The following is a 23,486-nucleotide window of genomic DNA, read 5'->3' on the forward strand; positions in this document are numbered from 1 at the left end:
CTAATGTTGTGTATATATATATATATATATATATATATATATATATATAAATATATATATATATATAAATATATATATATATATATAAATATATATATATATATATATATATATATATATATATATATATATATATATATATATATATATATATATATATATATATATATATATATATATATATATATATATATATATGCATATAATGGGCCATTTGGCACAATAAGCTTGTAACATTTATGTGAAGAAAAAACAACAATGTCAGACTTGTTGTTTCATTAAATCCAATGTACGATTAAGAACCAAATTATCTAACAGTTTAGAGGTGGTTTGGTTATCTAGTAATATTCCATTACATGATGGGACAGTGTGGCCTAGCAGTAGAGAGCTAGACTACTAACCAGAAAGTCTGGGGTTCAAATCAGCGTTCAAGTCAGTAGAACGTCCCAGAGTCCACCCAGCTTTGATGGGCACCTAACTCACGTTAGGGACAATAAAGGCAGCTCGGCATAGTACTGACCAGAGGTATTTGAAACAGATGGACTCTACTTCATCTGCCCCATGTGTCTTGGGCACAAATGAGAAAAGATGATGATTGCATAAATTAGGGGTGGTGGTGGTCTCTGGATATAGGCTAATTATAAAAATTGTTCTAAGAAATAGGATGGGGTAGATAAAAAAAATTATAAAAATCAGAAACACTTAAATTAGATATAAACTGGGTGCTAAAACTAAAAAATTTAAAAATAACTGCTTTTAATATTTCAAAATTATTAAAAAGCAGCTCATGGCTGCTAAACTGAAAAGTCTTCAGTTCGAACCCTTGGGCAGATGAGGCTCAATAGCAGGGAACAGCAATTTTTCTAGGAGAGACAACTCCAAATTCAACAACTGCTGCCTCATAGTTTGTTCTTGGTTGGACAAAGGCTATTGAAGTAAATCCAAAAAGAAAAGCAGGCTGAAATCAGAGTCAATGGCCTCAAAGGCGCATAACAAGTTGACACATATACTTAATTGTGTTGGAGGGGATCACTTCCAACACTAAAATTAAGAACAACGAAGAAGAAAAAGAAGTGAATTGCATCTCTTCAAGAAGTAAAAAATATATAATTTAAAAAAAAAGACAAAACGATGTAGTTGGAATATGATTTTTATTTGAAATCTTGCAAACAATTTTTTATTTTCCCCACTGAGTTCAAATGTATAGGCACAACCGATTTATTGTCCTTATGAATTATTGAGAATGATGCATTCAATTGCATAAAATGAAATTCAACAGTAGTTGTCAAAGATACATTGTCTAAATTCAACTATTGTTTTTATCAAACTTATAAAATTTAAAGCATTTATTGATGTGCATATTAGTTAAATTATTATGCCACGTAACCTTTATTTTAAAAAAAAAATTATACCCACGCATAAAAAAGATATTGCTTGAACATTTTTCCATTGTATCTTTAAGTACAAAGACAAGAGCTTAAATGAGACGATTGACAATGTGACTTTATTGTTTTAAACTGAGCAACAAGACAATAAATAAAAGCAACCTCTTGTGACTATTTCTCACATTTCAAGGTCAACAATTACAATTACTTAAGGTTAAATTGTTTAACTTTCATTCAGTTTTTTAAAGTATTATTAAATATCTAACATTTTATTCAATATTCAATTTATATTTAACACGTTTTAACATTTGAACAAATATTTATTCCTATAACATACTTTTTAGACAAATATAAAATTACTATTTATACTCAATTTAACTAAAAAAAAATTTCATTGTCAAACATTAAGAAACTTTAGAAACTATATCTACTAAAAATAAAAACTTTTGAAACAAAAAACTATTTTGTAAATGGCAATATAAAACTGTCTCAGTATAAGAAATAAATGGTATTTAAAGAATAGAATTTTTTTATATCATTTTTATAAATAAAAAATTAAACCCATAAGAGATTTTCAGAGAACACTTGCTAAAAGAATGTTGTAAGCCTGATGATTTACTTATTTAACATTAAAAATCAGTACAGCTTTTAAACCAGAAATTGAAATATGAAAATAAAATTTATTAGGCAACCCAATGATAGATGTTTAGGAAATTATGTTAAAAAAATAATTTATAATGATGTTTCATAGAAACATCATTCAAAAGGAAAATGTAAAACAGCAAACAAAACCCCAATCTTTAACAATACTGTTTCATGCAGCTAGCACATTTACACATAGTGTAATCAAAACATATGTTACAGTTATATTACAAGTACTATATGTACACAAATTAGTTACAAACTTAGTTTAAATATTTTGGAATGATATTTAATAAAATAAAACATGCTTTCTAATATCTGCAAATAAAAATTTGGCTGAACTACAAAACTATTTAAAATAATGTTTCACATAAGTTGAGCTTCCAATTTAAACAGCTAATTAAATAAATGCTTTATTCATGTCTTTCTTTTTTTAAATAAATCACATACTTTAACAGCTATGATAATAAATTGATGAAATATAGTAATGAAAGATCTTAAAACTTGTTGTAAAAACACTTTCATAAATCACGTAAGCCATACTTCTATACATATGTTAAGCTTCCCACCTGGTAACTCCATATACACAGAGATCAGTGGCCTAGAGTTTACTTTTTGTTCCCTGGCATTTCATTGGTTACTGAAGATATTATATAATTAAACAATGAAGTAAAGATCATCTGTTTAAGTAAATTAAGTTTTGGTAAAAATTATGTAATGACAATCGATAGCACCATTGTGTAACATTTGATGTCAGATGAGGAATGTTACATTCAGGTATGCTCATGCAGGGAATGCTTACATCTAAAACATTGAACAGTTCACTGAATAGGCTCTTATTCCCATTATAATGGGGACAAAAATAGAATCCTAACTAGAATATTGCATCCATCTCCTAAACTACAAAACTATGCCATATTTCATTCAATAGCAATTTGTTTTGATGTGCTAAATGCAGTAGGAAACAAATTAGGTATTCAAATCAAAGTAGTTTTTTTTTCTATTACACAATGAAAGTTCCTGTCATCCAAAATTAAATAGTGTTGGTGTTATACAGTTTAAAATACTATGATATTATGCTTTGTCTTTAATAACATAACAAAACTCATACTGAAACTGTTATTAGATTTTATATTTCAACAATACTTTGTGCGTAAGTTGTATTTTAATACTTTTAGCATCTTTATGGACAGAAATCAATTTAGAAATTCAAATAATTTTATAAAATGTTATAGCAATTAAATTTCAGTTTACACTCTATTAATAATTAATTTTATTGAATTTGTGTTTTACACCCATAGTTATATTAAACTAAACAAAGAAAAATAATTTAAAATTTCATTCTTAACTATTAGTGACAATCATTTTTTTTAATGTTCAAAATCTGGAAAGCCTAAATAAACCTATAAAATATAATAAGTATGCATTTACCAAATTATGAAACAAAAATGAATCCCAAAAACAAAACTGTAACAGAAATTATAAGATTTTTGAAAAAATAAACATAAATAAGGGAATAATGAATGTCAAATAGTTTTTACCTTAAGTTTTACTTTACATGAATTTCAGGGTTCAGATGATGTTATCTATATTTATACTTTTAATCCCAAGCTAATTACAAAACTATAACTAGGGAGAAATCAGAATGGAATCAAAAATATAACCTCAGATGCAAAGAAATTTCAAACCAGACATTTCATAATTTAAACCATATTTACCTTGCTGTTAGAACCATTTTTCTAGATGGTAAAAAAAGGATTTAGTTCTTAAAAATTTAATACTAAATAACATTAATTAACCAAAATATTTTCAGAACAAACTGAAATAAACCAAATACATTTGTCTTTATTAAAAAAACTAATAATAAATGATTACCTCTTCACCTTTTTTAGGAATTTTCTGAAAACATGAAAGAACTGAAAAATCCTCATATATAAAAATAAAAAAATTGTTATTTTAGAAAGACTTAAAAAATCATACATCTACACTTTGAGCCATTGCTGAAACGCCCCCTTCTTCTCTTGACAAACTACTTGGACACAAGGCATGTCTACCACCATCTACAGGAATACTGGCACCAGTAATGAATTTGGCCTGTTCTGAAACCAAAAAAGCTATGCAGTCTGCAACCTCCTCTGGTTCACCATATCTTCCTAAGGCATGGGTGAATCTCGCTCTCTTAAGATACTGAAATAGAAAATAAAAGCACTTTTCATTGTACATTGTAATTAAATTTAAAAGGTGATTAATCACAAATTTGAAATAAATATTAGTTGTTTTAAATCCTAGAGACAGTTTTTAAAACTATCAACTATGTCTATGCATTAAAAATATTCTTACAGCTTCATACTCAGCTTCACTAAGACCAGCACGCTTGTGAAGTTCTGTGTGAGTTACTCCAGGACTAAAAAGAAAAAGTTCTGAATGTTAATTGCAGAGAACAAAACAGAATTTTATTCAAGTTGTAAAACTATTCCACCACAAAATAACAAACAGAACAGATTTTTTAACTTTTAAAGTATACTACCAAAAAACAATTTAAAAAAAAAGACAACATATTTTTATTAAAGTTTTAATATTATATTACCATCAAACTGAACATCTTTTTAAAAAAATTTAAGCTGTCAAAATATATTCCGACAAACAAAAATTATACAGGAAATTATAAAAGTGTATGAATTAATTTAAAACTAAATTAATTTAAAGACTAAGATGTGTTCAATTAATGGATTTCACCTCCAAACATATGACTCACTAATATAACAAAGAAAAAGTATTGAAGCTGAATAAAACTTACTTGACACAGTTGACCCTGACTTGTTTATCAGCTAAATCTACAAAAGTAAAGAAAGTACAATAGCAGCTTTTAAAATTTGGCAAGAGAACTTGTTCAAACTGTTAAATTCTTGCAATTTTGCAAGTCAAGGCTATTTAAATCTTTGATCATAATTTAAAAAAGAACAGCAACTATTTTATTTGTTTTATAAAGTAAGTCAAAGGAGTGAACATTTACCTAAAGCAACACATTTTGTGAAAGCATCAATTGCATGTTTAGACATACTGTATGTAAGAACACCAGCAAACTGATTAAAAATAAAAATAAATTATTATTATGGCAAATATTAATCTGTAAACAATGTAAAACAAAAGATTGAAAATAAAAAATTATAAAAAATTTTTTTTAATAAAAACAAATTTTAAAATAGTTTTGGATTACTTGAGCTCATCTATTTGATGTAAATATTTTATATTAAAAAGAGAAAACCAAATTTAAAAAAAAATTACTTACGGCACGAAGTCCATTGATACTTGAAACATTAACAATATTCCCTTTGGTTTTGATCAAATAAGGGACGGCTAGTTGAGTCATGTGAAACATAGACCTAAGGATGTAGAAATATCATTTTACTAAAAAATAGAAATAATAATTTTGTGTGGGTCTTTAAAAACTGCATTCTCACTATAGAAATGCATTGTTTAGAATGTATGAAGGAATGTTACTTTCACTTTCAGGCAACTTTGTTATTAGTAATAAACCTATATTCCAAAAGATACCTACCTGACATTTGTGTTCATTAATTTATCATATTGCTGTAGTGTTGCCTTTTGGATTCCTCCTAAGGCTATAATACCTGCATTATTTATCTGCAAACAAATAAATGAGAGAAAAGCAATATAACAATTTTAATACAAATCTTTTTTTTATTCAACTGTTTACATATTTTAGCATCCTCAATAAACTAATTATCTTAAATAGTTTTAGGCTATACATTGATACTTATCAAAAGTACACATAACAGTCTAATGCAATACACTATTTAATAAAAGAACATATATTTTCATCCAAAATTATAAGTTATCTCTGATTGTAATGTAATTGCTTTGGAAACAAATTTGTTATATATTGATATTAGAGTGTGTAAACTAAACTGATTTGCAGCCTTTATTAAACCAGCACAAACAAGTGATAGATCACAGAAATCTGGTGCATGGTGGGTACACAATGGTATTTTCTATGACTTTTCAATACAGTACACCAACATAGTAAAGTAACATACCTAAGTAAGATTGGCACTGATTTGAACACATACACTTAAAAAACATTTACCATACATAAAGACTATTTCAGCGAAACTTTTAAAAATTAATTGTTAAAAAACTTCAGTTGATATGCATTTAAATAATAAGATCTGAATAGCTTTTTACACAGGTTTACTATTTAAAGTCTTACTTGGTACTTACCAAGATATCCAATTGACCATTATGGCTATCCACTGCACCTTGTAATACTCTTCTGGTGTCATCTTCTATAGTCAGGTCTCCCACCAACAAGACAGGCTACACAAAAAGTCAAATACAGTACAGTTATTTTTTAGAATTTACCTTAAGTTTAAGAAATAAGCTAAACAAAAATCTGAAGAATGACAGCTTTTTACAAATAAACATCAGATTATGATTTTGGTGATGTTCTAAAAAAAAAAGTGGGCGAAAAGTTTTACTTTGTGTCCGCTCTCTTTTTCACAATTCTTTCCCACAATTTTCAGGTTGTTCTCATTTCGGCCAGTCAGAGCCAATCTGGCACCAAGTTTTGCAAACAGAACAGCTGTGGCAGCTCCTATTCCTGAACTTGCTCCTACAATTATAAAGATTATCCAAACATTAGAATTGAGGAATATATAAGACAAAGTAGCATATAATAGATAAGTTCCAAATGAAACCTCAAGCTAGTGATGTCACAATGTTGGGTGTCACTTGGTGCGGTAAGTGTGCCACCAAGTGTTTCTTTCAGACATTTTTCTCTGGGAGAAGGGGGGGGGGGGGCACTTAAAATTTTCGGGTGGGGGCAGACTAAGTTTTCCGGGAGGGGGGGGGGGACACTAGTAAAAGTATATATCTTCTATATAAATTATATCTCGTTCTGGTGGGGGGGGGGGGGTAGACATTCTTCAGACCTGTCACACAGGTCTGACAAAATGTTTTGTTAATGCTCATCTTTCTGTCTCTTAAGGGTGCGACCCTCTCTGTTATTTGATAACTAAATATAATGACATGTACAGGAAGATTCTAAGTTCAAAACAAATAGATACATATTTGGTTTTGTGAAGACATTAACTTGCTATGCGTGATGACTGATTACCACGTGAGATATTGGGGGGGGGAGGAGGTGGTGGATAATAATGGAGTGTGTATATATATATGTATATATATATATATATATATATATATATATATATATATATATATATATATATATATATATACACACACACACACACACACTAACGTACCCGTCGCGTATTGCCGCTATCTAGTCCTACACAGAGAGCGACGAAACTTTTCATAAAGTTTCATGATCACGTTACCAATAGAGTCGTGTATTGCAAACATTCCGTAAGGACACGGCGGGCTACTAAAATCGATGACTAAATCGAACAACGGGCGTCCCCCGGTACCCCAACGGTCGTATGACTCGATGCGTCCCGGACTCCACCCTGAGCTCGATGACGCCTTGTGATTGTTTTTATGTAAAACCATATTATAGTTAAACTGTTTATATCATGTAAGACCAAATGCCTATTTGGAGAACTTTCGAAATAAATTAAAGTACTCAGAATCGAACATCAGCATAAGGCACATTCAGTAGTAATCCCCAAAGGGGGGGGGGGGGGGGTTAATGTCCTGTTACCCTCCACCAGATGTCTTAAGGAAGGGGTGAACAACCAATCGTCCAATGATCTACTTAACACCGTTCATACTGTAGCTATCTGGTTACAACCCCCCCCCCCCCCCGCACACCAGTGAAGGAATTGATAACCTTGTAGGCCTATTGGAACTTGTGTTCACGCTTGTTTTACTTAACTAAAACTACATTCCGACTGTGGAAACTCCCCTCACCCATCTCATTATTTTTGTTTACAGCGTAGTCTAGGAAGATGCGCTAAAGCGTGAGAACAAATTACAAGGCAAATTACATGACAAATTACATTACCGATTACACACCCGACTACAGATGTTTTATCCTTTAAAAAAATCTCCTTAAAATTAGGTTTTTAATTATCACGACCTTAATAGTGTCCTTATGTTTTAGTTTCCATCATTTCAATTAAAGCTGGATTTATTTCGAACTATTGTAGGAGCCTACACTAGTTTTATGTTACATTGTGTTAATCTAGGGCTACTGATGTTAACAATACTCCCTAATCATAATCTTAAGGATCGTCCCGAGATGACGTCACGACTTATCCTACACCTACGTTTAATATATAGTCACACGTCATAGTAAATGAAACCAGACCTCTTAAAAGCCGTGTAAATATTCCACCCCACCCTCATAATTAACACGATTTTACGATTTTACAAAATCCTATTGCAATTTCTTTAACACCCCCCCCCCCCTCCTTGCATAGCATAGTATTAAAAGGTTCACTTCCCCTTCTCTCGCCCCCCCCCCCAATCCCTTCCCCGACCGATGTGTGTGGCATCATTTCTGGACAAACTTTATGAAGGTGTACGGCTAAGAGAAAAGTTACATCAGGTATGTACTTTGTAATGTCGTGATGCATTTTTTACTCAGTGTCACGGGACTGGTGACACCGTTTTAACGCTCTAAATACCCAGGTCACATTTACTAACAATGTCGTCGTGCAGCGGTCCGCTAGCTCGCTGAGTAATTGGGTTCAAATCGTGAGGTTTATTTTTTAATAACACTGACAGTTATATATTAGTGGCTTATAGGGACAATAACATGTGTATTATATATGTATGTATATATATAATCAGTCAGTGTCAGTCATCAAAATGTAGGGAACCTGATTTTAATTAACCTAGGCTACACCTGGTGTCAAGTTAGGCTACACCTGGTGTCAAGTTTGGCTACACCTGGTGTCAAGTTTGGCTACACCTGGTGTCAAGTTTGGCTACACCTGGTGTCAAGTTAGCCTACACCTGGTGTCAAGTTAGCCTACACCTGGTGTCAAGTTAGGCTACACCTGGTGTCAAGTTAGCCTACACCTGGTGTCAAGTTTGGCTACACCTGGTGTCAAGTTAGCCTACACCTGGTGTCAAGTTAGCCTACACCTGGTGTCAAGTTAGCCTACACCTGGTGTCAAGTTAGCCTACACCTGGTGTCAAGTTAGCCTACACCTGGTGTCAAGTTAGGCTACACCTGGTGTCAAGTTAGCCTACACCTGGTGTCAAGTTAGCCTACACCTGGTGTCAAGTTAGGCTACACCTGGTGTCAAGTTAGCCTACACCTGGTGTCAAGTTAGGCTACACCTGGTGTCAAGTTAGGCTATAACTTAGGCTACAACTGGTGTAAACCTAGGCTAAACCTGGTGTCAACCTAGACTACACCTAGTATCAACTTAGGCTACACCTGGTATCAACTTAGGCTATAACTTAGGCTACAACTGGTGTAAACCTAGGCTACACCTGGTGTCAACTTAGGCTACACCTGGTGTCAACTTAGGCTACACCTGGTATCAACTTAGGCTATAACTTAGGCTACAACTGGTGTAAACCTAGGCTAAACCTGGTGTCAACCTAGGCTACACCTGGTATCAACTTAGGCTATAACTTAGGCTACAACTGGTGTAAACCTAGGCTAAACCTGGTGTCAACAGGTATGTGAACCTGTGTATGAGGTGACAGGTATTTAAAATGAGTTGACAGGCGTGTAAACCTGTTACTTTTACATATAGGAATTACAACGACATTTTATGTTCAGTTCTCGGATAACGATATGTTAAAACACAAACGTGAATATAAAAACAAACAATACAAAATGCACACTAGGCCTACATGTTACTAAATAAAAAAAAACACAACAAAATCCCATTGAAACTTGAGTTGATTGAACAAAACGGTCGACATACTCAAGTACCTGCCCATACACATGGCTTTTGTTCTGCTGTAGTTCACATTACAAAAACTTTGTGCTGGCAATAGGTTTTTTCTTGTCTCTCAATAGGTTCGATATGCTTTAACGTAAGGGGTAAGGGGAAGTGAGTGGGGTGGGTGCATATTGATTATTTGGACACCACCTAATCCAAAAATAAAAACAATGTTTTATCCAGCCAAGATATTAAATAGTAGGCCTAGGGGAGAGGGGTAACACCACACCGAAAATGCTAGATTGCTGGAGGGAGGGGTGGGGATGGGGTGATACCCTTAGTGTACTGCACCGGGCGACACCCGTTCTAATGACGCCACTGTTGTACATATATATATATATATATATATATATATATATATATATATATATATATATATATATATATACATATATAAATATAGCTATATTACAATGCGTTCGCGATTGAGATTATTAACACATATTTCGAACAACTAATACTACATATAAAGATCCCGCGTGATTATCTGCCTTAATATAAAAAATGTACAGACTTCTCTCCCCTTCCCCTTGAAAATACTCGTGAACAGCGCTGACAAGATCCAGTGGAAGGTTATATTCAAACCAGTTGACCTGATTTCCTATAAAGCTATCAGAAAGAGAGAGGGGGGGGGTGTCTAAGTAATATGGCACAGCAATAAATGTCAGGGACCAGAATTCAATAGTCTGACAGTAAAAAATGTGGACTGGTTGCAGATAAGGATCGCGCTGTCTATACACCAACGCGACTGACTTTTCACTTCTTTGTTGACCGTGGCGCTACCTGTCGTTGCTGTTTTCCAAATCGGTTGAAAACTTAAAAACAAACCCAGCGCCGATATTACACTTTGGGGAAAAAACCACGGTGATTACCGCCCTTGTCAAATATAGGACACTCAGGGAGTGAAGATATCGTGGAATACAGCTGGTCAACAAGCTATTTGCAGGTCATGTTGTCATGTCCACAGAACCAGGTGAACCCAAGACGCCTCGGTCGTGTGGTAGAGTACACGATTACTAACTCAAACGTTTTGAGTTTGGTTCATGAGTTCGAGTCCATAAGACATCACTGAACAAGCTAGCCTACCCCGCCCACACACTCACACAGGTTACATTTGAATTGATCTCGCCCGTAGGTGTCAATCTCAGTTTAAACTGGCCGTGTTAAGTTGATCAGACTCAAGCTGATAAACATGTGTGTCCACTATTGTGTCAACATGCTGTACAACGGTGTAGCTGTGGTGCGGTGCGTTGGTGACCTTACATGACGTCGTAAACCACCACATGTTGGAAAGCTTTAAGGCATTTTAACTAGCTTTGTGGGGAAGGGGGGATGAACAGGGGGTGATACAAGTATCCCTTCACAGCGAATGTCCAACCCTTCAACCACAAATGTCCAACCCTTCACAGGGACTGTCCAACCCTTCAATCATGAATGTCCAACCCTTCAACCACAAATGTCCAACCCTTCACATGGACTGTCCAACCCTTCAACCACGAATGTCCAACCCTTCAACCACGAATGTCCAACCCTTCAACCACAAATGTCCAACCCTTCACAAGGACTGTCCAACCCTTCAACCACGAATGTCCAACCCTTCAACCACGAATGATCAGGGTTTCGATGATGCCTGTTTGGATTGAAACAATGTAATGTTTACTTTATTTTATCACCGTCTTTGTGACAGTTTACTTTTGTTAGTGCGTATCTTAGGCTTTTGTTAGCGCGTATCTAAGGCTTTTGTTAGCGCGTATCTTAGGCTTTTGTTAGTGCGTATCTTAGGCTTTTGTTAGCGCGTATCTTAGGCTTTTGTTAGCGCGTATCTTAGGTTTTTGTTAATGCGTATCTAAGGCTTTTGTTAGCGCGTATCTTAGGTTTTTGTTAATGCGTATCTTAGGCTTTTGTTAGTGCGTATCTTAGGCTTTTGTTAGCGCGTATCTAAGGCTTTTGTTAGCGCGTATCTTAGGTTTTTGTTAATGCGTATCTAAGGCTTTTGTTAGCGCGTATCTTAGGCTTTTGTTAGCGCGTATCTTAAGCTTTTGTTCTCTGTGACATGTGGCATTGTCTAATCGCGTGCAACACGTGGACGACTGAGTTAATTAAGTGGCGGTCAATAGTTTTCTATTAAGATTCATGTGTCTACATCAGACCATCAGGCTTTCTACAGCGTGCAATTTTTTTTATCCTTTACACACAGCTAATTTATACTTGAAACTGTAGCTCTTTGGTGATGTGTTCATCAACATCAACCACGTGTCAGTGTGTGCTTTCAGCAAGTCGCGTGTGTGTGTATTTCAACATCAGTCGCGTGTCCCCTGAGAAAACCTTTACATGAACCGGAAGTAAACTCGAGAACACCAGTTGTGATCATACCCCGAGGGCACGAATTACACACCGCTTCGTGTGGGCACCGATATCGATTAGAGTCAGCGGTTCCATGAATTCTAGTCCAATGTCCGGTAGTGGTCCCATGAATTCTAGTCCAATGTCCGGTAGTGGTCCCATGAATTCTAGTCCAATGTCAGGTAGTGGTCCCATGAATTCTAGTCCAATGTCCGGTAGTGGTTCCATGAATTCTAGTCCAATGTCCGGTAGTGGCCCCATGAATTCTAGTCCAATGTGCGGTAGTGGTCCCATGAATTCTAGTCCAATGTGCGGTAGTGGTTTCATGAATTCTAGTCCAATGTCCGGTAGTGGTTCCATGAATTCTAGTCCAATGTCCGGTAGTGGTCCCATGAATTCTAGTCCAATGTCCGGTAGTGGTCAGAGTGTGTGTGTGTGTGGGGGGGGGGTGTGCTTGCAGGATGGGGAGGGTGGTGCTAGTGGTGATGATGGATTCTATCGCAACCTGGGGTGGGGGAGGGAATACGGTACGTGAGGAGGGACGATAAGAGGGTAGAGCTGTCAAATAAAGGGTTAAACTTAAATAGATGAGTCGGACAGCTTGCTGGGGGAGATTAGAGAAATATGATGGCTGAGGATTTACCCGATAATGGCGAGAGTACGGATGGTGGTTCATTTTTTTTTTTTCGTCATTTTTTTTTTCTTTTTCATTTGATTTTTTTTTAATAAAAAAAAATTGTAGTGTGGCTATTTATGTGATGAAAATTTTTAAAGAAATGTGGTGGTGATAAAAGTGTAGAGAAATGTGGTGAAAAATATGGTATTGAGAAGTGTATTTGGTGAAAATGAGTGAAGAAATAGGTTAGAAATGTGGTGAATATGTGTGAAGAAATGTGTGAGAAATGTGGTGAGAAATGTGGTGAAAATGTAGGGAATGTGGTGAAAAATATGGTGTTTAGAGATGTATTGGCAAATGTGGTGAAAATGTGTGAAGAAATGTGATGAAAATGTGGTGAAAATGTGATGAAAATGTGGTGAGATAACATGTGGTGGCATGACAGCAAATACGTTTTAAATCACAGCCGATTTTTCAATTAATTGTCTTTTTTTAAAAATCTGACAAACTACTTTTCCCAGAGATAAAAACAAGCATCAAGTGTGAGATAGAAATGTGTTTTTTTAGTTTTTTAATGATAAGTCCCCCAGTTATCAGCAGTACCCCTCCAGTTTCAAATATTTTCACAGCACGGGGCTGAGTGAAGCGCATGGGACAACACTGCGTCGTATAGCTGGTCAGATAGTTTGATGACACGACTGGTCCACACTTTTGATGGCCCAGTGATGGCCCAGCGATGGCCCAGTGATGGCCCGGCGATGGCCCTGGTCAGATCAACGGCCCCCAAGACGCGACGCCATTAAGCAATAATTAGAGAAAAAACACACGGCAATCAAACCCAAGGGCGTCTTTAAAACTCATGCAAAAAAAAAAAAAAAAATAAAAAAAAAAAAAAAAACACGTCAAAACGAACTGGATAGCCCTAAAGCAACATAACAAAATTGTAGAGGGGTGGGGGAGGGGGGGGGGCATAAAACGTCAACACAATTTTAAGGCATGGGCATCAGTGCTGGGGAAATACTTTATATCCAGTAGACGGGAGATCTACTGGAATGTATACTTTATATTCAGTAGACGGGAGATCTACTGGAATGTATACTTTATATTCAGTAGATGGACTGGAATGTATGCTTTATATCCAGTAGACGGGAGATCTACTGGAATGTATACTTTATATCCAGTAGACGGACTGGAATGAATGCTTTATATCCAGTAGACTGGAGATCTACTGTATACTTTATATCCAGTAGACGGGAGATCTACAGTATACTTTATATCCAGTACACGGGATATCTACAGTATACTTTACATCCAGTAGACGGGAGATCTACTGTATACTTTATATCCAGTAGACGGGATATCTACAGTATACTTTATATCCAGTAGACGGAGATCTACTGTATGCTTGATGCCGAAAGCTAACAGAGCAAACGAGACAATATTGTAGGTTATCGTGACCTCTTGCAACCAGTAGTCTCCTGCGGTGCGGGTGGGGGCGTGAAAACGATTCACGGAACCAGGCACGTTATATAATGTGTTATTATATTCGACGGCCGTGATGTTTTGAGTGTGGGAATAGGTTATAGATTCACACTAACATGATGGAATGTTTTGAGTGTGGGTATAGGTTATAGATTCACACTATTGTGCCATAATATTTTGAGTGTGGGAATAGGTTATAGATTCAAACTATCGTGCTGCACACTAAGTAATTAGATTTAACAAAACCTATTACACATGGAATGCAATAAGTAAATTTCTGATGCACCATGACTGAAAACAAAGCAGCGCATTATTCTAAACTTTAAAAGCAAAAAAAAAAAGATAATCCAGAGATTTGCAGTCTCGTGGGTTTTTTTTTTACTGCAGACATTGCCTCGGGCAAGTAGTACCCACCCATATGTCATTATAGGTTTAAAATTTTGCATTATCAAACATACGGTCTTTCATAGTTTAACGTGTGTGTGTGTGTGTGTGGGATGTTTGTGAGTGTGTGTTTGGGACGTGTGTGTGCTAAAACAATCCTCTGGGCCAACGAGAGACCGCCGTATCCAGCCACACCCAAGAAAATTACAATCTTGAGTCACCTTGACATTGGACTAGCTACACATTCCTCCACCACACACCCCTCCCCACCACAACCAACCACGTGATTATCTTAAATTACACATGCTAAACAGGTAACACAAATGTAAAATTAGTCGGCCTTCTCTAAAAAAATCCATCTTGGGGGCTTTTGTTGTCTTGAGAGCTGGTGACAGAGGGCGGGGATTTTCCAGACAACACCCCCCCCTCCTCCAGCCTAAGCATAATTCCTGCGTTAACACAAACATCTTTTTAAAAAGTTGCTAAGAACAGGGGAGGGAATCACTGTCCCTGTTTGATTGTCTCAAAATTTATTTTAGGACACAGTGTAGGCCTATACAATGGCGAGGAGGGATTTCCATAGGGGGCTAGCTAGGGGTCTGACCCAGACCCCCTTTCCACCCAGAGACTATCTAGGGGTCTGAACTAGTCCCTTGACCCAACCCCGGGGATTAGCTAGGGGTCTGACCCAGAACCCCTTTCCACATAGAGACTAGCTAGGGGTCTAGCCTAGTCCCCCGTGTCCCACCATTGCCGGCCATCGCAAGTATAGTGAATCCTCCCCCACAGAGAAAATTATTCGATGAACACCCCTCCCTCGTCCATGTTTATATTAATACATAAAACCTCTCTAAGCCAACATGTGCAAACCAAGTCTCCATTACATATATATATATATATATATATATATATATATATATATATATATATATATATATATATATATATATATATATATATATATATATATTTGACGTCTGTGAAGGTGACTGATTGAGGCAGACAACCAAGCAACACGGCGTCTTGATGACGAATTATACTTGTAAATTTTCTATTGTCTCGACTGGCATACAACATACAGCCAAGCGACAGCTTCAACAGCTGGTAGTTGTCTGGTTCATATACATATGGTGCTAAATATGGTGCTAAATATGGTGCTAAATATGGTGCTAAATATGGTGCTAAATATGGTGCTAAATATGGTGCTAAATATGGTGCTAAATGTGGTGCTAAATGTGGTGCTAAATGTGGTGCTAAATGTGGGTTTTCTAATGTGGTAGTGCTGACCCAGCAGTTAGAATTGATGGAAAGTTGAACAATTACCATACATGTATTTAATTTATGGACAACATAGAGGGGAAAGGGGATTTATGAATCAAGGAAGGGAATGGAGCAGGGAAGGGAGAAAACAATCAGATATGAAGGAAAAGGGAATGTATCAAGAATAAAAAGGGAAGAGGAATGCATCAGAGAATGTGTAGAAGGAATTCTAAATGTGTTCTAGAAAGAAAATACAACGGAGATAAATAATTGATGAGGAAGGGAAAACAATATATCAGAGAATAAAGAGGGGAAGATGAATTATCAACATATGAATAATTAATCGACCAGAGTGTAGATGCAACTAGAATGCTATCTAATTGTATATATATATATATATAAACAACGCAATCTATTTGATCTAAAACACACGCCACGATTAACACCGGCCAGCGCCATTAAACAGGCAACTATTCACTAACAGACAACTGTTCACTAACAGACAACTGTTCACTAAACTGAGGATTGTTCCTGTATTCACGGCATAACGGGTTGATCGATGGGTTGTAGATGCACCAGTGTAGATGTCTAAATAAAAAGCCAACCTGACGCTGGCCACATGTCCTTTGTGTGTTCCCACAGCGCCATTGTGCTACCAACAGAACATAGCCCAACTCAAGCAGACGTTTTAAGTCCGCCACAATAACCAGCTGGCCATTGTGCTACCAACAGAACATAGCCCAACTCAAGCAGACGTTTTAAGTCCGCCACAATAACCAGCTGGCCATTGTGCTACCAAGAGAACATAGCCCAACTCAAGCAGACGTTTTAAGTCCGCCACAATAACCAGCTGGCCATTGTGCTACCAACAGAACATAGCCCAACTCAAGCAGACGTTTAAAGTCCGCCACATTAAATAACCAGCTGGCCATCGTGCTACCAACAGAACATAGCCCAACTCAAGCAGACGTTTAAAGTCCGCCACATTAAATAACCAGCCGGCCATTGTGCTACCAACAGAACATAGCCCAACTCAGGCAGACGTTTTAAGTCCGCCACATTAAATAACCGGCCGGCCATTGTGCGACCAACAGAACATAGCCCAACTCAAGCAGACGTTGTAAGTCCACCACATTAAATAACCGGCCGGCCATTGTTGACAACCACGGTATGAATGGCAGGGACAAAGGAACTTGATTATCACGTGGTACGGGAGATAACGGACTGTAAGAATTCGTTAACAAAATGCGACGTTACACTCCACTGTGAGGTAGACGCTGCAAGGGTGAGGAATGTGGAGGGGGGAGGGGATGCTCATGAGAGTCTTAGACGTGTTCGTCTGGGGGGGGGGGAGGGGGTGAGGTTTGATGAATGAGACATCCTGTGAGGTCATGTTTGTGCATTGTGCGCAGAATCAACGATAGCTGGCACACAGCAGACGGCCTTGTATTAGATGCTGGATTTCGTGGATATTCCTGGCACACACTCATAGGATTAGATGGATTAGCTGGCTATAATTAGCATACTGTCATAGGGTTAGATAGATTAGCTGGGTATAATTAGCATACTGTCATAGGATTAGATAGATTAGCTGTATAGAGCATACAGTCGTTGAATAAAATGGATCAGCTGGATATAGTAAGCATACAGTGTTGGATTAGATAGATAAGCTGGTTAGAGCATACAGTGTTGGTTAAGATGGATTAGCTGGATATAGTTAGCATACAGTGTTGGATTAGATACATTATACATATGTACTTAGGAAACGGTGGATTAGATGTTTAAATGACTTCCTCATATCCGTATAAACCAGCGAGCATTATGAGTTTGAATAAGACCTACTAGTCGTATTACCTGGACATAGACCAATGCATGCATTAACGGATTTTAGTTTCAATCAAGAGATGGGTTGAGCTGGATAAAGCGAATCAATCTTCGTTTTAACTAGAGAAAGTTACAAAGTAGATAGATGAGCAGTTTACTAAACCCGTGTAAGCTTATTTACTTTAGCAAACAAAACTAACACGGATTAACTGGATTTGTAATATCCGTTGAGGCGAGAAGTTGAAACTGGATTACTTTGTTAAAACTACTATAGGTAGACATCTGATGGCATGAGACCCCTTCCTATGCCCTAGGCAAACTATAACTCCATATATATATATATATATATATATATATATATATATATATATATATATATATATATATATATATATATATATATATATATATATATATATATATATATATATCTGGACTTTTAGGGAAAGTAAGTCCGGAGGGGGGGGGGTGAGGACTGGTCACTGTCCGTTCACAATTCGCCTATAACGGCATATTTTTTTCTTCTATATATTCGATCTATCAAATAGTTAAATTAATTTATAAAGCCGTGTATGATGAGTCTATTTGCTTTGCCTCCAACACATATCAGCCAGCGATGCAGGCCAAAACGCAGCTTCAAAAATTTAATTTAATAATGTCAAATTTAATTTAAAAATCTCTCTACCCCTTTGGGGTCGTGCTGATGGTAGGACATAGAATTACCACGTTTTTACATTTTCATTTTTTTTTTTCACATCACTAAACGATTTTTTACTTCCATACATTCATTTCTTCCTTGGGTGCATCGAATCTAAGTCACATTCTCCCCGCACCTCTTTATTGATAAAGTGTTTTTTTTAAAGCTGATAAGAAATGAGTTGATGTCTTCAGCGAGCCCCTTCATTCCATGCTATCGTGATCATTTGGCCACAGAATGTTGGATATCTTGTTGCTGTGCTCTGTTGAGTGGCATCGGCTTACCCCCCCCCCCCCATTTCACTATCCCCCCCCCCCCTCAGCCCCCACCAATTCACACACGTATTTATGACTGTATCAGCGGTTAGCTGTAGTGTAGTGCTCGTTGGTCTAGATGTTAATAATGTAGTCCTGTTGTTAGCTTTGGTGTTAGTTATAGTTTGTGTGTTCACTAGTCATAGATTGTGTGTACACTAGTCATAGATTGTGTGTGCACTAGTCATAGACTGTGTGTGCACTAGTCATAGTTTGTGTGTGCACTAGTCATGAGCAAGACAACACAGCTGTTGTTTTTTTTCAATTTTGTAGGACAAATTTGTTTGTAGTGTAGAACACAGTTTGTAGGACACAGGTTGACAATAGACAGAGTTGTGTTTGTAGTGTAGGGCACAGTTGGGTCTCTAGTATTGAACAGAGTTGTATGACAGAGTTGTAGTATATAGTACTTTAGTAGTGTAGGCGAGAGGGTTACAGATGAAGATACACTACCGTTTATTTTTATATCGAGGCCATTCGAGGATTTGTGCCCAAAAGGTCAAACCGTTTTAAATTATTTTAAATTGAATAAAGTTTTCTTCAAATTTTCATGCACAGAAGATGTTATATGTATGATTATAACTATAGCCCGACCATTAGCTAAAATAATCAGTATAACCAAGTATAACCAAGACAAAAAATAGAGTGTAGCGAGTGTAATGATAGACCTGAATTACATTGGGGTGATAACCCATGCCAGCTAGGTGGTTAAATGAGAGTTATGGGGTTAATGATAGCCTATGACACCATGGGGTTAATGATAGCCTATGACACCATGGGGTAAATGATAGCCTATGACACCATGGGGTTAATGATAGCCTATGACACCATGGGGTTAATGATAGCCTATGACACCATGGGGTTAATGATAGCCTATGACACCATGGGGTTAATGATAGCCTATGACACCATGGGGTTAATGATAGCCTATGACACCATGGGGTTAATGATAGCCTATGACACCATGGGGTTAATGATAGCCTATGACACCATGGGGTTAATGATAGCCTATGACACCATGGGGTTAATGATAGCCTATGACACCATGGGGTTAATGATAGCCTATGCCTACATGTCGGTATTGATGTTAGGGTTCAGTGGCAATGCTAGCGAAATCGAATCATTACGACCTGCTAGCGAAATCGATTCCGTTCGACCTGCCAGAGATGGAGCAAGTATCAAACACGACCAAAAAAAGTAGGGTCAGCTCAATGTTTGCTACAACCCACTACCCCACAGAGATAGATCACATCACCGTAAACTTGTGAGCACCCCCCCCCCCACCCCCCAACACACAGAACACACCGCTAATTAGTCTGTGCTCCGCAGATCAATAAAAAGCAACAAATTGGGAGTTATGAGCCGCTAGCGGAGGCACGCTGGGTGAAGAAAAACATACACACACTGCACATTGTAATAATGTAAAGCTTTCACCTAAAACTGTAATAATGTAAACCTACAACCTAAACCTACACCATAACAATTGTCACTGTCACGCGTGATGCAACCTGTGTCACTGACACGATGTCAACCCGCCTCTAAAACTATCTAGAGCGTAACTAGAAAAAATTTCCGTTTTGTATTTAATGAAAACCCCTTCATCTATTTTTAGCAAGTTTCATTCATACTTCGTTAAGGTCACGGGGACGCAGTCACGTTTAGATAACTCTGCTCCAAGGCGGGATCCTGACTCGAAATCACACACAATTTTTTTATTCAAGTTCATATCAAGATAACAATCCTCCCCGTAACTGTCAGTGCCGAACGCGAAGTTTAACCTTTTTCAATGACACCTATTGGAGCCAAGCTCGTCCTAATATGAGACCTAACGTGCTGTAATTTGGTTGGTAACAGTCCTAACAGTTTACTTGGATTTTTATTTATAGCTTCCCGGTAAGGCTTCCAAAGCAATATTGATTCACCGGAGAATGAATGATTCATTCATAGTGACAACATCAATCTTTAACTTTAACACGTAGGCTACTGTAGGCACATGCACCAGTCAACGCTACTAATTAACAAAAGCAATTAAGCAAATCGATGATTTTTTTTCTGCCTGCGCATCAATTTTAGCCCATGATACCAACAACGATACCTTTATTATTTAAACAGTTAATTAACATTATTGTTTACAATTACGAGACTAGTATTAGCGCTGTTAGCTTATATATATAGAGTTATAGATCTAGTCTGTTAAATATTTTATTTTTATACTAGACTAGGATGTGACCAGATTTTTAGCTGTCGCTGTTAAAATAAATTCCACGGCATGGGATAATTTTACAACGCGGACCATGCATCCACCCCAGACGTAAAACAGTAAAAAGCCAGCGACTTACCCGTAATCAAAGCGACTTTGCCCGTTAAACTGCCCCGTGCTACTCCGGCCATGTTACACTCAGAAGCTCGAGCAAGCTAAAAAAAATTTGTCTCGCGCTGGCCGGCTTGTTGGGTTTTATAACCACATCGAGGCTTGTACCCAACACACGCCGGCTCTCGTCTGCGCGCTTTACCGCCGCCATCGTTGCGCTGTCGCTTCGAATTTCGCCGCTTTCAGAAGCGCGGTGGCAGTGCTTGTATGGGCAATGGTCTCAATGGTCCCATTGATCGTGTAATGGTTTCAATGATCGTGTAATGGTTTCATTGAACGTGTAATGGTTTCAATGATCGTGCAATGGTTTTATCCAACGTGTAATGGTCTCATTGATAGTGTAATAGTCTCACAGATCGTGTAATGGTCTCATTTAACGTGTAATGGACTCATTACACGTGTAATGGACTCATTAAACGTGTATTGAAATCCTACCAATGGTCAGTGGTCTCACTGTCTTATATTAATGAAGCAGCTATTTATTTATAATGAAAAGAACGACAATCGCATTGTGTTTTAAATTTAGTTCCAGCACATGATAAATTCAAATGTAATTTTTTTTTTTTACCTTTTTTTTATTTTTACAATAGTTTTATAACGGCGGGTTCTTTGAAACCATATCGGATTCAGAGCGTCCGTTTGAAGAAAAAAAATCAATTTTCTGCTATTGATGCGTGACCCACATCCCGTGGGTGGGGACAAAGGCTGCCGAGGGTAGGGACAAAAAACAAAAGCATCGCACGAGCGAAAGTGGTTTAAAAATCTGGATTCTAAAACTGAACTATAACAACAGTGTTTTTTTTTTTTTTTTTTGTGAAATAATTTTTAAAAAAATTATGTGTAGGCCTTCTTCTGTGAGGACGTTCTAACGACGAGCCGAGAAAAGTCAGAAGATTTAATTAAATTTTATCCCAATTAAGGGTTATTTTTAAAATGTGAGACGGACACGACAAAGGCGTATTTGTTCTCAAGAAAATCTTGAGGTATCATGTTTCTCGGCAAACAGCTAAATGCTTAGTTCGAGTTTCCCTCCTCCTCCCCTATCCCCGTTGTCTCCCCCCCCCCCCCCCCCCCCCCCCCGTCCCCCACCTCCAAGACTCTGACAAATGATGCACACAAATAAGACAGCTCAACAAATTAACATCTCTGTAGTGGGAACGAGAGGAATAGCTCATTCAACAGCAGCTAAAAATAGCTCTCCGAGTCACGATGTCCTATATTCTGATGGGAATGAACTGTTCCGGAAAATCCCAATTTTGTTACCAGCTTTAACATCGCTAAAACTGATTCTACGAAGATTTTTAAAAAGGTGCGAGTGCTTTAGATAACAAAAAGGTAAAAGCCAACACCGTCTGTCCTAAAATACAAACATATTGAATGCGATCTCAGCTGCTATATTTATGAAATGTGCACGTTAGAGGGTTATTTCTAGGGGGGCTGAGTACTTGTGGGTGGTTCTAAGGAGGCTGGGTACTTGTGGGTGGTTCTAAGGGGGCTGGGTACTTGTGGGTGGTTCTAAGGGGGCTGGGTACTTGTGGGTGGTTCTAAGGGGGCTGGGTACTTGTGGGTGGTTCTAAGGAGGCTGGGTACTTGTGGGTGGTTCTAAGGAGGCTGGGTACTTGTGGGTGGTTCTAAGGGGGCTGGGTACTTGTGGGTGGTTCTAAGGGAGCTGGGTACTTGTGGGTGGTTCTAAGGAGGCTGGGTACTTGTGGGTGGTTCTAAGGAGGCTGGGTACTTGTGGGTGGTTCTAAGGGGGCTGGGTACTTGTGGGTGGTTCTAAGGGGGCTGGGTACTTGTGGGTGGTTCAAAAGGGGCTGGGTACTTGTGGGTGGTTCTAAGGGGGCTGGTTACTTGTGGGTGGTTCTAAGGAGGCTGGGTACTTGTGGGTGGTTCAAAAGGGGCTGGGTACTTGTGGGTGGTTCTAAGGGGGCTGGTTACTTGTGGGTGGTTCTAAGGAGGCTGGGTACTTGTGGGTGGTTCTAAGGAGGCTGGGTACCTGTGGGTGGTTCTAAGGAGGCTGGGTACCTGTGGGTGGTTCTAAGGAGGCTGGGTACCTGTGGGTGGTTCTAAGGAGGCTGGGTACTTGTGGGTGGTTCTAAGGAGGCTGAGTACTTGTGGGTGGTTCTAAGGAGGCTGGGTACTTGTGGGTGGTTCTAAGGATGCTGATTACTAGTGAACCTGTGGGTGGTTCTAAGGGGGCTGGGTACTTGTGGGTGGTTCTAAGGGGGCTGGGTACTTGTGGGTGGTTCTAAGGAGGCTGGGTACTTGTGGGTGGT

The 23,486-nt window shown here is 37.7% G+C and overlaps 1 protein-coding gene across 2 annotated transcripts; it reads right to left on the reverse strand.

The window, feature by feature from the left end:
- Positions 1-1,137: 1,137 nt before the first annotated feature.
- Positions 1,138-21,302, reverse strand: LOC131940050 (3-oxoacyl-[acyl-carrier-protein] reductase FabG). 2 transcript variants are annotated; one of them, XM_059298598.1, is made up of 11 exons: positions 21,179-21,302; positions 6,527-6,660; positions 6,270-6,365; positions 5,587-5,672; positions 5,317-5,410; positions 5,041-5,110; positions 4,825-4,861; positions 4,368-4,431; positions 4,008-4,214; positions 3,746-3,766; positions 1,138-2,667 (listed from the first exon to the last, which is right to left on the reverse strand). In XM_059298598.1, the coding sequence occupies exons 1-11, from the start codon at positions 21,228-21,230 to the stop codon at positions 2,665-2,667; spliced, it is 864 nt and encodes a 287-aa protein (XP_059154581.1). In that variant the 5' UTR covers positions 21,231-21,302; the 3' UTR covers positions 1,138-2,664. The 2 variants fall into 2 exon arrangements, with proteins under 2 accessions (XP_059154581.1, XP_059154580.1); XM_059298597.1 differs by having other exon boundaries at positions 1,138-3,766.
- Positions 21,303-23,486: the final 2,184 nt, after the last annotated feature.

Source organism: Physella acuta, unplaced genomic scaffold (genome assembly GCF_028476545.2).
Source record: "Physella acuta isolate Inbredline_101_S28 unplaced genomic scaffold, ASM2847654v3 ptg000308l, whole genome shotgun sequence".
Classification (NCBI taxonomy): Eukaryota; Metazoa; Mollusca; class Gastropoda; family Physidae; genus Physella; species Physella acuta.